Source organism: Saccopteryx leptura, chromosome 12 (assembly GCF_036850995.1).
Source record: "Saccopteryx leptura isolate mSacLep1 chromosome 12, mSacLep1_pri_phased_curated, whole genome shotgun sequence".
Lineage (NCBI taxonomy): Eukaryota > Metazoa > Chordata > Mammalia > Chiroptera > Emballonuridae > Saccopteryx > Saccopteryx leptura.
This window is the reverse complement of record NC_089514.1, coordinates 32,964,425-32,979,637: the sequence shown is the minus strand read 5'-3', so window position 1 is coordinate 32,979,637 and position 15,213 is coordinate 32,964,425. Positions and strand designations below refer to the sequence as shown.

Below are 15,213 nucleotides of genomic sequence, written 5' to 3'. Positions count from 1 at the left end.
ATCTTTTCTTTGAAACTCCAGCAAGAAAAAGGTGTCTTAGTCATTTTGTGTCATTCTGGAGGAGTGGGGCAACAGGTGGATATGCAGAGTTGGTCTCTGCTTCATTTGTCAGGGGCCTTTGTGACGTTTACAGTTCAGAAAGTCCCCCTTTCTCAGTGTACAGTTGAGGGAGGGTGGTGGAAAGAGAAGAGTAACGGGACAGGAAAGAGCTTGAAAAATAAGGTAGGGAAGCCCTCCACCCACACACACTTCAAACTAAGTGTGGACTAAAATTTAAACTTGTATTTTCTTCAGTTTTTTAAAGGTTAGCTTAATATGGAATTATAAACTAATAATTATATCAAAAATATTGCTTCCTTTTAAACAATAACAGAACAAATCTTTACAAATAGAATAAAATAATGAAATACATGGCTGGCAATTATTATATATATATATATGCTTATGTTTAATAAATATATATATTTTTCCTTCTAGAACTTTGCTGCCCAGTTTGATGGAAAGGGAGGTGGCCCTGGACCAATGGTATGCTTATCTCTTTTTATCTTAGCAGAAAGTTGCTGAATAGAGAATTTCTTTGATGTTAAATTTCACATTACCATTTATTTAACTATTTTGGTTAGCACTCACTACTTAGATCAGATAAAAGTAGCAACGTTTTTTGTATTTAAATCTATAAAAATTTAAGCTTAGTTTAAGGGGGTTCAATGTTCTTTACAAACATACTTCCTTAGAATAGTCCAGATATTTATAACCAAGAAGTAATCTCTGGACATAGCAATCATAACTTAGGTAAATCGATTTAATTCAAAAGAGTGATCACTCTGATTACTTTTTGTTTTAACATCCTTTAACATTGCTTAAAATTTTAAGCAATCCTTAGAGACCCAGAAATATTAAGTCTTATTAATTTGTTGGAAAGGATCAAAGTCTAGTGTAGACCATTCCTTTTATAACTAGAGAGTTTAAGCTCTTTCCCAAGGTCATGCAGGTGGTTAATGACAGGCTAGAATTATCTTCTAAGTGAGATGTCTAATATTGGATGGCATCATGTATCTAGTACTTGAATAAAATATTAATTTATTCAAAAAATATTTATCAGGTGCCTATGATGAACTCCAAACTATATTATGTATTGGGGATATAACAGTGAATATAGTGGATTCTCACCCTCCCTAAAAAAAGTTGAAAATGTAGGAAATGTTTCTTTTTTTTTCTTTTTGATAAAAATTTATTTTTAGTCTATTAATTAAAAATCAATATAGGAGAGAATGTGAGTAAAATTTAGCACTTACGTCACTCAGCACAAATGTTCAAATATCCTACAATTTGAGTAGCATTTAGAAAATGCTATATGATTTTGACAATGATATTCTATCTTTAACACATGAACTTTTCAACAAGCATTAGTGAGAGATGTTAAGAAAAAAATTGATATGGGCAGGCAAAATATATATACAATAGGGGGACAATAGGTTGGAAGTAAAAACATTAAGTTGATTAAACACCACAGTTTAATACACACATACAATTTAGTGATTTTAATGAATTGTTTTCGAGCAAAGGTATTTATCTGCCCAAAGGTAACATGGTTTTTGAAAAATAATTCTTACCTGGGCAATGTATTCAGTACTCTATCGTCAAAAGAAGATGTTTTGCTGGAGTTAATGATCCTCAATAAACTAATACAGTATAAGGGCAAGATAATATTTTCTGTAAATTAAAACTCTCACTTGAAAGTAATGTGCCTTTAATTGATGATTTGCAATTTCCTGACTTTTCTTGGTAATTTAAAACATTTGTATAAGAAATGAAAAATTAGAGATTTTCTTTTGGCTTTGTTTATATTGGATATTTGAAATTCGCCATCTAAGCTAATGCTGGACATTAGTCAGCTTTAAAGCAGTACCTATATTTCAAGAAGAAGCCAAAGGGATAAAAATAAAAAAGCACTAATAAAAAAAAAGCCTACAGAAGCCCAGAAAATGAATATGGATTTCAGATTCCCCTGACTTTGGAACACATCTCTGGGGGGCATAAGGCAGAGTGTTTTACTTTTAAATATCAATAAAATATAATTTAAGCTTGCACATCCACCCACATTCACAGACATATGTAATCAACAGATATGTTTCACAAATAGGAAATATAGGCAGCAATAAAGTATTAAAATAATTTTCCTTGTTAGAAAATCAATAACTGTAAAACCCCACAGGGTTCTTCTCTGAATTAATGAGTAATCTTTGTCTCACAGCCTTCACAAAATAAACTACTTCTTATGTAAATGAAATTGTTGCAAATACATGGAAAAATGAGTAAATATAATTAAAAATTTATGCCTCATAGAAAATTATTTTGTAATTTATACCTAAAAAATTATTTGGATTGAAAAGTGACAGTTTCTTTCATGTCAATGCAATTTTCAAAACCTAGTACATAATTCTTATCATTAAGATGATGTGCTCTTTAATAAAATTCATATTATTTTACTGTAGGCATTGATATAGGGGAACAGACTTGACAGCAAAGTCCCCATGTGTTACGAACAAATTATCTGAGACTTGTCTATGTGATCGTTTCAGTATTAGAGGAACGGGCCCCCACCGAAGAGCTTGCACAGGCCCTGATCTCTGCAAGGGGGAATCAAGAATGGATAGTTAGCTTGCAAACTAGTAACACTCTGTTTTACTCTACTTACGTGCTACAGAGTTCAAGAACAAAAGGGAGAACCATCGGCTGCCATTTGGGCCCTATTTTCAATCATTATATTATACAATAGGTTCTTCCAGGAGGATGTTTTAATAATAATTTGCTTTCCTTTTACTCCTCATTACATCCACTTTTGTCTGACATTTCCATCGGTCACCAACAGCCCTTCAAAGAGCTATAAGGTTGTAGCAAACTTCCCTCTAATCATCACGAAGGATTTTTTAATACTTTTTAATTTATGCCCCAGTGGCAATAAAAATACCAACTTCTTAGCTAAGGATGATATGGGGAGATGACTTCTGATGAAGGAAATCCAAATGGAAAGGCCTCGTCAGCTGCATAGAAGGCAGTTGTGTGTTCTGTACTGTGAAGAGACGGATTCGCTTCATTGTATTCGAAAAATCTCAGTATGCCCACTGTGCACAACTTTAAGTGCGACCCTGTGGTCACGCCATCCAATTTGCATTAAGTTCTACTAATTTGGGTTAGTGGAAAAGGAAAGGTAAAGGCAGAGTAATAGTTGAGGAAACTTGGGTCCTTAAATGTTTCCTTTGGGAAGGACAAAAACTAAGAAATAAAGCCAGGACAGTTCTGTGCAGCTGTGCATCACTAAATTGTCTACGGCACTGCTAAGCTGGTTCTCTCTAACCCTAACCAAGTCCATGACAACTTTTCACAGCTAACTATATCTGTCCTATTTATAGGGTCTGATGGGACCCAGAGGCCCTCCTGGTGCTCCTGGAGCCCCTGTAAGTATCAAAAGCTTGTAATGACTCTTATGTAAAAAGACAGAATCAAATAAAGGCTTGGGGTGTGACATAGTGTTTTCTCTTAGGGCCCTCAAGGTTTCCAAGGACCTGCTGGTGAGCCTGGTGAACCTGGTCAAACTGTGAGTACATTTTCCCCCTTTGTGATAAAATTTTTTTTTTCAAGAAATGTGTTCATATATCCTTAACTAAATTATGGGTCTCCCCTTCTCTAGGGTCCTGCAGGTGGTCGTGGTCCAACTGGCCCTCCTGGAAAGGCTGGTGAGGATGTAAGTATTGACTCTTAAACACTCGCACATCAGAGAGAATTTCTAGTTCAGATGAAGTACTCTGCCAAGAGATGAATATGGCTGACATCACTGTCCCCATATGGAAAATAGTACTTCTGTGAAATATTAATTAATTGGATTGGATTTAAGAAAATATAATTATTAATTAAATATATATTTGGACCCATACTTTTATGTGATGCCATTTTCCTTTATTATAAAAACCAAGATGGCTGTTTTTATCTGATGGTTTACCAAGGAGGGTTAACCTTATGATGTTTGCGTGTTTTAGGGTCACCCTGGAAAACCTGGACGACCTGGCGAAAGAGGAGTTGTTGGACCACAGGTAAGGCATTTTACAACAGCATATAGTCCATCTCACATACAAGATAGTTGCTAAAACAAAACTCAGTCTAAATAACAACACAGATGTCTGCATACTTATAATACTTATTAAAGGCATCTGACAAATTACAATGCCTAGTAAAGAATGAATGTGTACAGTTTTTACTAATGTAGATCATGTAGTAGGAAACATACTATAAACAACTAAATGATATTTGCTACAAACACCACAGTATTAGCTACTCAAATAGAGCAAGTTAATTTAGTGCTCTGTGCTTAAAAATGTATGTCTTTTATTTGTAGCTTGAATTTTGGTAAGAAGAACTAGTTTTGGAGGGAAGAAATTATTGTCTTTTTATTTGGAACAAAAATGTTATTTATCTTCTTCTGTGTGTGTGTGTGTGTTTCTAAGGGTGCTCGTGGTTTCCCTGGAACTCCTGGACTTCCTGGCTTCAAGGGCATTAGGGTGAGTCCATTATTTTCCCCATGGGAGGTAATGTTGAATATTTTTAGGGAAAACCTCAACTCTAGTTAACTCCTGGATAACACATATTTGCATCCAAAGCCCTGGAGTTTGCTAGAATAGAGAGTCAAAGAGTTAAGGATCACTGGAAAGTAGGGTAGTGTGTAGTTCCCCCCCCCCTTCTGTTTATAGCTTCCAAGAAACAAGGATCCCTACAGAGAAAATTGCATAAAATGGCTTAAGAGGTATTTAGAACCATCTGAAGATAGTAAAATTATTAAAGATGGAAAGGACAAAAGAGAGCATCTGTTCCCATGTCCTTCCCTTTCCAAAGCAGGGAGCTCTGCTATGGCAATAGAGGAAGTTTGATGGGGACTCGGAGCCCTGGGACTGCATTCTGCCAAAGTGGTCACAAGATTCACCATGGAGATAGTAACTGCAAAGAGAAGATATTTGATTCAACCAAGCACTATAATGGAACGGAATTTTAATAGTAAAGATTTGTCTTTCAGGGACACAATGGTCTGGATGGATTAAAGGGACAGCCCGGTGCTCCAGGTATTAAGGTAAATACTAAGTCAGAAATGTTGTTTTAAAACAATGGATTGTGGCCCTGGCCCATTTGCTCAGTGGTAGAGAGTCGACCTGGTGTGTGGATGTCCCAGGTTCGATTCCTGGTCAGGGCACATAGGAGAAGTGACCATCTACTTCTCCACCCCTCTCCCTTCTGTCTCTCTCCCCCACTCTCTTCCTATCTTGCAGCCATGGCTCGATTGGCTTGAGCAAGTTGACCCCGGGTGCTAAGGATGCCATGGCCTTCACCTCAGGCACTAAAAAATGGCTCCAGTTGCAATGGAGCAACAGTCCCAGATGGGTAGAGCATTGTCCCCTAGTGGGCTTGCCAGGTGGATCCCTGTCAGGATACATGCGGGAGTCTGTTTCTCTGCTTCCTCTCCTCTCACTAAAATAAAAAAAAATAAAAATAAAATAAAAAGAAATAAAGCAATGGATTGTAACTTCCCATCACCACCAGAAAGTGTCTTTTAACTAAAGGCAACTAACAGTTTAAACAGTATCTTATTCCTTCTTTTATACTTCAAATCCTTCAATGGTAGGGACTAAGGGATTCTGTGACAAAAGGCCAAACATTAATAATATTTAGTTAATTCACTATTGATTACATAATTGAGATAAGAGTATAAATAATTTCTCTCTTCATTTTCTTTCCTCCTATGGTTTTAGTCTATATCTGCAGCCAAAATAAAAGTAAATAAACATACAATATATTAGACAGATATTAGGACACTATACACTATTTTAAACTGTAAATTCTCCTTTGCCATACACTAATTAGATAGGTACATTCATGTCACAATATACTTTTCAAAACCTCTTTCCTGTGATTTATCTCTGCACACTCAAAATTTTTTTAATTAGGTAATTAAAGTCTCAGAAGTGTGTTATCTCTTGGCCTGGCTCTTCTCTGACAGCGTTTTCAACTATAAAATGTTCTCTTTCCTATTAAGGAGATAATGGGATATTAAAGTGAATACCAACGTAATTACAAATTAATGAGTAACGAATACTAGCGGGACCAGAAATGAACATGAATATGGAGAATCTGTTCTAACTTTCCAGCTGCCACACAAATGGATAAGGTCAAACTCATTCTCTCTGGAGCCTAATATAATAGTGCAGACTACTAATCACAGCATCATAAAACGTTAGAGCTTGCGAGGAGCTCTGGGGACTTCCTTATTTTGCAGCTGAGAGAAACTGAGGCTTAAAGGGAATGAGTGACTTGCTTGAAATCACATCCAGTGGTTAGAAGCCCATAGGCTAGACCTCCTGACTCCCACACTCGCGCCTGTTCCTACAGAATACACATCACACAGAATCCTAGAAATGAAGCGTCCTTACCTGATTGCTCAAACCCTGTTTCTTCTTCTATATCTAAGTCAGATTATTGTGAAGGAAAGTTCTTTCTACATGTGCCATGGTATTAAATTAAACCACTACCATCACCACCATGGTTTTAGATTGGAAATAAAAAAGATAGGTCCAAAAATATATTATGAAGTTCAAATTTTCATTGTACATATTACAAAAATAAAAATATTGAGTGTTAAAATAACTTGAAAGAGGGTAAAATATGGTAACATTGAGAACAAATTTATCTTCTACCATCTTTTTGTGATATCGTTCTTAATATATAAGTCTAGTCTGAATGATATCCAAAAATCTAAAGGAAAAATTGAGGAGGGAGTAACACTCAACCACATCTCCCTGGTACTGTCATATCTGGTATTATCCAAATAAAAACCCATATTTAAAAAAAAAATTTTAATTTATGTTTGTCATAATTAAAAAACAATCTAAATGCGTAAGAAGTGTTACAAAATATATGAATAGTTCAAATGGAGTAAAATAGTTCAATAGAGTAAAAATTACTCAATTAGAAAAAAATGGATATATATATATATATAATGAACAAAAAGCTCAATTGTTTTTCATGTAGGGCGAGCCTGGTGCTGCTGGTGAAAATGGAACTCCAGGTCAAACAGTAAGTAGTAATTACTTTATTGTGAACCTAAATATGTATGCTTTTGCAAGCTGGAACTTCTTCAACACTTTTGCTAATTAGTATTTCCCTCAGCATTGTATTCTGTGATGTTCTTCTAATAGCTTTAATAGGCTTCTGCATACTCAATTGAAATCTATTACCTTTTAGTTAGAATTAGAATAAGACCTATTTATTTCCGGTGGATTTGCACATGTTGGAAATTGGACAAAACAAATGATGCCTGTGAGTTCTTTTTAATTAGCATTCTGGATTTCACTGAAAATGTTTTTGCTTTTAGGGAGCCCGTGGGCTGCCTGGTGAGCGAGGACGAGTCGGTGCCCCTGGCCCAGCTGTGAGTGCTTCTGGTTTTTGGTTTTTGTTTTTCATTTTCATCCTTTTAAAAGATCTTCTGATAACTGCTATTTAACTTTCCACTTGACTTTGTCTCTTTATTTTCTTCGTAGGGTGCCCGTGGAAGTGATGGAAGTGTGGGTCCTGTGGGTCCTGCTGTAAGTCTTGACACTGAAGAGTGTGTGATGGGAGCTATCTTCTTCATTAATTTCCTATGAAATACAGCATTTTAGATGTCTTACCAGGTGTTCAATGGGCTCTTTGGAAGGTTCTCATTATACATACTCTCCCTGGGGCTTTTGAATGATAAGATAAAGTAAAATCTACTTTACCTTGGATACCTTGCATATCTTCTCTTTGCTATGATACTAATGACAACAGACTAGCTTTCAGTTTCTTCTTTGTCAATATTAAATAAGATCAAGCCCCTCTAAGCTCTTCAATATTCCGTTGTTGTTGTATTGCTCATTTACTGGGAGGAAATTTCTTACCAGCTTCTACTTTGACTTCAGGGTCCCATTGGGTCTGCTGGCCCTCCAGGCTTCCCCGGTGCCCCTGGCCCCAAGGTAAGAACTGGGTGACTACTGTCATACTTTGATAAATTCTTATTGTGATGAGAGAGAGAGAGACTTTGTTTGAGGAGAGATAAGTACAGAACAGGTACCTTAATGGGTTCAGAATGACCAGTTTTTTTTCATTCTAACTTTGAAATATATCATCTCTCTACACTTGACCACTATGAATGTAGTAGGCACACATGGCAACATCAAAATTGATTCTATGGGGCTCCTCTGGAATATATTCCTAAACTAGCCAGGATTGACTGGCTGAGAACCACAGCATCTACCAGAGGGAGACAGAAGTAGGTAGGTGAAGGGAGAAATGGTAGCAAGGATGGCAGAACCAGGCCAGGGAAATAAGAACCCCAAACCAAACCTTATGGTACCAGACCAGATAAGAAAAATAATTGCCCATAATTCTGAGGAAATTTTATAAAATAATTTGCAAAAAAAAAAAATGGAGATATGCTGTTTCATTACTTTCTGGCTAATATCCATGTCTTCCTTCATTTAGGGTGAACTTGGAGCTGTTGGTAACCCTGGTCCTTCTGGCCCCGCGGGTCCCCGTGGTGAAGTGGGTCTTCCAGGTCTCTCTGGCCCCGTTGGACCTCCTGTAAGTGGCCACTGCCATTAACCTCATTGAGTGGAAGGAAAAGAACAAGAGTGAAGGTGGAGGTCAAAGAAAAATACTAACTGATATCTTTCTCCCTTCCTTTTCCCCATAGGGAAACCCTGGAGCCAATGGCCTTACGGGTGCTAAGGGTGCTGCTGTGAGTATACAGTGGGAATAAAGGGGGGAGGCAGAAGGGCTAAAACTTGTTGCTGTGGTTTTAAAGGCATTTTAATGAGAGCTGCCTCTCCCGTCGACGGCCTCCGGATTGACCGCTCTGTGTTTTCCTTCACAGGGCCTGCCCGGTGTTGCTGGAGCTCCTGGCCTCCCTGGACCCCGTGGGATTCCTGGCCCTCCTGGTGCTGTCGGTGCTACTGGTGCTAGAGGACTTGTTGTAAGTGGTCAGGGCTGCAGCTCCCACGAACCAGAACTACCACCTCTACCGTCATTTCATCACCACCTAGACTTCCTCTTATAGTTTCTTATGATTCTTTTTCCTCTCAGCATTTTTACATTGTATGTCTTCTATACGCGCATGTACATATATGTACAGTCTCTCCCTCCCTCACACAAACATGTACTGACACACCCCTCCTGCTATCCCAGATTATTACCCAAAGGTCAGTGAGGCACAGTGCTCTACTGTCCATGTTGTCCTTTTGACTAAGACTATTTCCCTGTAAGCCAAATATGAACTGGACACATTCCTTAGAGAACTTGAGTTACCTTTACCTTGATTCATAACCATTCCAAGCTATCTGTCTATAAGAGAGTTGTGACAGATATTTGTCATTTGACCACTCTTTTGTATTTGACCCTAGGGGGAGCCTGGTCCAGCTGGTTCCAAAGGAGAGAGCGGTAACAAGGGTGAGCCTGTAAGTAGTTCTAGAATCACAATTTTATGAAGTTATTACTTTTTTAATCCAAAAAGTAATACTTTAATTTTTTTACAAAATTATCACTTTTTTTTCTACCTGGATATAACAAAAATTACTTTTTTTATTCTGCCTTCTTTTGTTTTTTTCATTAATCAGGGCTCTGCTGGAGCCCAGGGTCCTCCTGGTCCCAGTGGTGAAGAAGGAAAGAGAGGTTCCAACGGTGAAGCTGGCCCCGCTGGGCCCCCAGGACCTGCTGGACTGAGAGTAGGTTCAAATGCTCTTGACACCCAGACACACCAGACACAGATGATGACACACTTTTGTTGGGAATGAGTCAGGATTATTGAGTGCATTTTCTAGACAAAGGAGGCATCTGCTTTTCATCTGGTTTATTAAATCAGTGACTCTCCTTTTGGAATGTTATAAAATTAGTCTGGAAACAATGTTGACCTACTTGTGCAAAATGCTTCCTCTACACATTCCTTTGTGGTATTGTGTGAAGGTTTTTAACTTGGTTTGTGTTCATATCTCCCCATTGAGGAAATCAAGATTTCTTGCATCATGCCATGTTTCAATAAACTCTGCCCTCTCTGATTCAGGGATTGTCTACAATTCTCTTCTGTTTCATGTACTTTCTTACAGGGAAATCCTGGCTCTCGTGGTCTTCCTGGAGCCGATGGCAGAGCTGGTGTCATGGTAGGTTGTCTGTGATCTATTTCCTGGGAAGAAATTGACGTTCTAGTGGTGGGTGTGTCATTCACTTTAGCCCTGCCCCTCCGTCCCTTGTTTAAATAGGGCCCTGCTGGTAGTCGTGGTGCAACTGGTCCTGCTGGTGTTAGAGGTCCCAATGGAGACGCTGGTCGCCCTGGAGAACCCGGCCTCATGGGACCCCGAGTAAGTTTCAGATTGATTCTGAGCAAGTCACACACGACATTGTTTCTTTTTTTAAAGAGATGAATAATATTTGAAACCAATAATAAAAAAATTAAAAGTTAATATGTTAGTAGGCTTGCTGATGGTTGCTTTTGAAATTTATCTTCATCAAAGATTAGTAGTAGTAGATAGTTTTATGAATTTGGTTAGTTCATCAGTTTCCTATTTATTATGTAGTACAATGGCTATGAAGTTTGGGGGAAAATAGATGTATTTTAATATATCCAAATTAGGTTGGTTCTCCTATCAGCATGAATCCTTTATCTCAATTTGTGAGTTTTATATAAGGTGTTCATGAAATGTATTAAGACTATACATTATCAGTTTATTAGATTTAGAGTGAAATCATTTTTCCAGCAATCACAAAGTGCTATAATGTATTCAGCATCACACTTGCTATGGAGAAATGACCTTTAGATCCTTAGACACTCTAATCCATAGAAATAGACTAATTTTTTTCCTCCATTATCTCTTATGGATGAATATCAACTATAATTGTACCATAAACAAGTAATAAAGACACCAACTATAGCAATAAAAAAAATCCACTTTAAAAATTGCTTACTAAAAGGATTCATTTTCCTATTATGAGTAAATAACATATTTTGCTCCTATAGTATGTTGCTTAAGTTTCTTGAGATATCTACAAACAGATCATTTGTATTAAAATTCAATAAAAGGAAAGGCACAAATAGAACAGAAAGAAAAGGATTTTAGGGTTCTTTTCATATTTCCCAGCTAGTGACTAATACTCCTAATTATTTATCCTAGGCAACAAACAAGAAGTGGGGGAAAGTGCTTTTGTGAGATTTCAATTAATTGGAGCCTCATGCACATACTAATTGGAGTATGCGCATGAAGGTGCCAATATGAGAGCATCCTCATTTGCTTTATAGGGTTTTCCTGGTTCCCCTGGAAGTGTTGGCCCAGCTGGTAAAGAAGGTCCTGTGGTAAGTATTGCTCATTTTCCATTATATTTTCAAGGACACTTAGTGCACTCTGATCAAGTCTATTCTGTTGCTTATTTATACACGAACATGTTGAAAATAAATATCAGCCACATATATCATCTGGGAACGCGAAGTAATAGATTGTAATTATGGAGTCCAAACAAATGCAGGACTGAAAGGAGAACAGGGAAAAGATAAACAGGGCAGGGGAAATTGAAGAGGGTGACAAGGATATGGGAAAGAGGGAGAGGGGGAATTGTGTACATCTGAAATTGACTGGCTATGTGTGTATCGACATCCTATTTAGAAAGGGAAAACGGATTCATAATTCATCGATGCTTTACACAGGAAGCTCTGCATTCGGAACGATCGTTTCATCCTGTGGCAGCGTCACACACTTGAGGTCGTGAGACCTGCTGATGCTGAGCAAAGTTTAACTGAACTCTGGTTTCAGGGTCTCCCTGGTATCGACGGCAGGCCTGGACCGATCGGCCCCGCTGGAGCCAGAGGAGAGCCCGGCAACATCGGATTCCCTGGACCCAAAGGCCCCAGTGTAAGAACTACCACAACCTCGTCTCCCTTGGTGCTTTTTTTTTTTCTGCCACATTTTACCAAAACTCTAGTGTTTCTCTCTAACCTCAACTCACTCCACCTCAAGGGGGTTTCTTTCAACACGGGAAAATTACAAGACACATTAAAATTCGGACTCCGGTGTATCATGGTGCACCTGCTGAAAGCCATCTTCCAAGTCATGCATCAGCAAAGACAGGGGTAGCTTGTTGTATATGGCGCTGCAGGACAATGGCTCCTACCTCAGATAACAGAATTCAAGGATAGAAATTGTAAAAAACAAGGAGGGGGGGGGCAGGAAATTAACATTTCAAAATTATCATGGTTAATTTAACATAAATGTGTAATTTTTTAATGTTTATTATAGGGTGAACCTGGCAAAAGTGGTGAAAAAGGTCATGCTGGTCTAGCTGGTGCTCGGGTAGGTACTAACTTCTCTGCAGATCTATTCATGTAGTAGTCACTTGGGAAACACTTCCTGTGAGGCCACTTGATACCATTCCGTCACTTTGCTTCCAAGATGACATTCCCTAGGGCTCATTAAAAAATGTTTGTGTGTTTGTTTGTTTTAAAAAGAAAACCACACTTAAAAGGAAGCAAGCTATAACAAAACAGAATACATATTAAGTCAGATATGTTTATAGATGCATTTGGATTTTATTTCATTCATTCTTTGGCCTTTGTTAATTGCCCTCCACCAGTGGACTTCCAGTGAACCATATCAAAAGTTAGTAGTTGATTTTGGGGCCTTGGCAGGAGACCCACAATGAGTTTAATTCATGCTAAAATGACAAGCTTTATTTTAAGCAAGCAATGCATGAGGCTTTGAGGCATCTTAAACTGCCTGACCCACAGGTAATGCTGAGCCTTTTTTGTTAAACATTCTAGGGTGCTCCAGGTCCAGACGGAAACAATGGTGCTCAGGGACCTCCTGGATTACAGGTGAGTACTTCTCCCACTCTTTCTCTTTGCTGCCTTAAAATACATCTAGTCCCACAAAATGACCATCTCCTTTCTCCACTCCAAAAGTGCTGTTGCTACATAGTCATGGTGGCATATACCATTATTTATGCCGTCTTTCCTATCACTTTCAGGGTGTCCAAGGTGGAAAAGGTGAACAGGGTCCCGCTGGTCCTCCAGGCTTCCAGGTAAGTTATCTAAAACATACAGAGTACTGCCTTTGGCTAGACTATCCAACTCTGGGTCACCATACCACTCATCACCACCACAGAGAACACGATTTCGGAACTAAAGCAAAGAAAACGTATTTTTTCAAGGCAAACTTTTGAGACATGTTCTAATAACACACAATAGTTAGTGGCCACGTTGATATTAAATAGTTCCCTCCAAAACCAAATTGTTATATTCAGCAAATCCCCTGAATATAGCCATAAGATGGAGATTCATATTTCTTTCATCTAGGGACTGCCTGGCCCCGCCGGTACAGCTGGTGAACTTGGCAAACCAGGAGAAAGGGTGAGTAAAACAAGTTTAGTAAATAAACCTGCACTTGGGACTTTCCCCCTGTTTACTACCCACTGCGGTGTAATTGTAATATGCAAAAGGTAACTTCATGTTTTATATGTGAATGATAGTGTTCTAGATATGTTGGTACTGATGGAGAGAATGAACCAAGTTACCCAAGTTTGCTCAAATTACTTTGTTTTAAGGATTGGATGAAACATCACACTATGGAAATAAAATAAATCAATGAACATTCCACTTAGTCACTTTTTATTTTGTATTGCTCTTGGTAATGTGAAAATACAAATTATGTCCTTTTCTGCAGTTAAAAAGTAAATGTACTGATTTTTCATCAAACTAGACCACGAAAAATCGCATTTAATGTTTTTCTTGGCATTCATACATGATGCTGCGACCCACTGACCATGATTTCTGAGCCATTTTCTCGGTAATTGTGATGAATGTTTCTCAATTCAGTTACATTATGTGGCCTGGTCTCCTCTGTCAACAGTGGGGCACATTAAAGAGACAGCTGGTCAGTAATAACAGAGGTATACTTGGATATTCAATTTAACTGGATAGTGTGAATATGATCATTTTTATTTTAAAAAATCAGCAGTCTGTTATATAACTAAAAATAGGTAATGGCTGATATTGTTCATCATTATTTTTCATATTATCAAAGAAGATAGTCTGTTTGGTCACTCTTTTAAAAGCAATAAACTAAATAATGGGAAATTTAAATTTCCTGATACGAGGTTCAAGAATAGATAAAGCTTTGAGCAACAGGATTGTCATTTTTTGTATCTTTCCACACACCATAAAAAGTTCTCCTGTTCCTAATAACCCATGTATTTAGATACTCATGTAGGTAGGGCTTATCTGGCATTTTTTTTTTTTTTTTGCTCTTTTAAAACTTTTCTAAATATCATATTCATAAGTAGATTAGAGGACATACATAGATTTCAAGCATTATTCATTTTCGTGTTTTGCCTAGGGTCTCCCTGGTGAATTTGGTCTCCCAGGCCCTGCTGGTCCAAGAGTAAGTGTTACTTAACTAACTTTTCATAAGCTTTGGGATATGTGTTTGTAAAACAAGTACTGTTTTCTCCTAAAAACTATCAATGACCTTGCAACAAGTTCCTGACACTCTTCTCCAGCCAGGTGTACTCTGTAGAGAGGATTTGATTTCTGCATTGATAGTAGACTTTTTAATTGCCTATATAACCAAACGATTATAAGAAATATAAATTAACTAATATATGTATTATATTCAGTGATTTATATAGACAAGCATGATATATATATATATATGACAATGGCTCAAACTTGGCCAAGAAAAAGTAATATCTTACTAAGATTTAAAGTTAAGTTTTGCAATGTGTGCTGATATTCAAAGTCTAAAGCTAAAATTGCGAGTCTACGCTTACAAAATATATATATTTATATTTTTAACTTACACGTTTGTATATATGTATATATGTATACATTTAATTTGTCTGTGATCATTAGAATAACTGGAATGATTAGCTTGCCCCTAAAGTGTCCTGTTAGGTGGCTAATTACTATATATCTAGGCTAGCCAAGCAGATTTAGTGTCATAGAACCATAGTACCATAGGGCTAAGTTAGAACAAGGAACTTTGAAACAGTTGCAATGTAGACTTACTTGTTAAATATTCTGGGCCACAAAATGTTGTCATAATAATGTTTACAGGCAAATTGGGAGATATTTAGATAGACACACAAATACACACACACACACACACACACACACACACA

General features: G+C 37.6%; 1 protein-coding gene across 1 annotated transcript in view; it reads left to right on the top strand.

Moving 5' to 3' along the window:
- COL1A2 (collagen type I alpha 2 chain) overlaps nt 1–15,213 on the top strand; it is a 36,132-nt gene that overhangs the window by 6,324 nt on the left and 14,595 nt on the right. Inside the window, exons 6-30 of the mRNA XM_066353679.1 lie at nt 478–525; nt 3,414–3,458; nt 3,545–3,598; nt 3,692–3,745; nt 4,038–4,091; nt 4,503–4,556; nt 5,066–5,119; nt 7,072–7,116; nt 7,415–7,468; nt 7,581–7,625; nt 7,980–8,033; nt 8,542–8,640; nt 8,753–8,797; nt 8,933–9,031; nt 9,459–9,512; nt 9,672–9,779; nt 10,158–10,211; nt 10,311–10,409; nt 11,345–11,398; nt 11,853–11,951; nt 12,336–12,389; nt 12,857–12,910; nt 13,063–13,116; nt 13,391–13,444; nt 14,430–14,474. Coding sequence (XP_066209776.1) covers nt 478–525; nt 3,414–3,458; nt 3,545–3,598; nt 3,692–3,745; nt 4,038–4,091; nt 4,503–4,556; nt 5,066–5,119; nt 7,072–7,116; nt 7,415–7,468; nt 7,581–7,625; nt 7,980–8,033; nt 8,542–8,640; nt 8,753–8,797; nt 8,933–9,031; nt 9,459–9,512; nt 9,672–9,779; nt 10,158–10,211; nt 10,311–10,409; nt 11,345–11,398; nt 11,853–11,951; nt 12,336–12,389; nt 12,857–12,910; nt 13,063–13,116; nt 13,391–13,444; nt 14,430–14,474 — 1,533 coding nt within the window. The remainder of the gene's footprint in view (nt 1–477; nt 526–3,413; nt 3,459–3,544; nt 3,599–3,691; nt 3,746–4,037; nt 4,092–4,502; nt 4,557–5,065; nt 5,120–7,071; nt 7,117–7,414; nt 7,469–7,580; nt 7,626–7,979; nt 8,034–8,541; nt 8,641–8,752; nt 8,798–8,932; nt 9,032–9,458; nt 9,513–9,671; nt 9,780–10,157; nt 10,212–10,310; nt 10,410–11,344; nt 11,399–11,852; nt 11,952–12,335; nt 12,390–12,856; nt 12,911–13,062; nt 13,117–13,390; nt 13,445–14,429; nt 14,475–15,213) is intronic.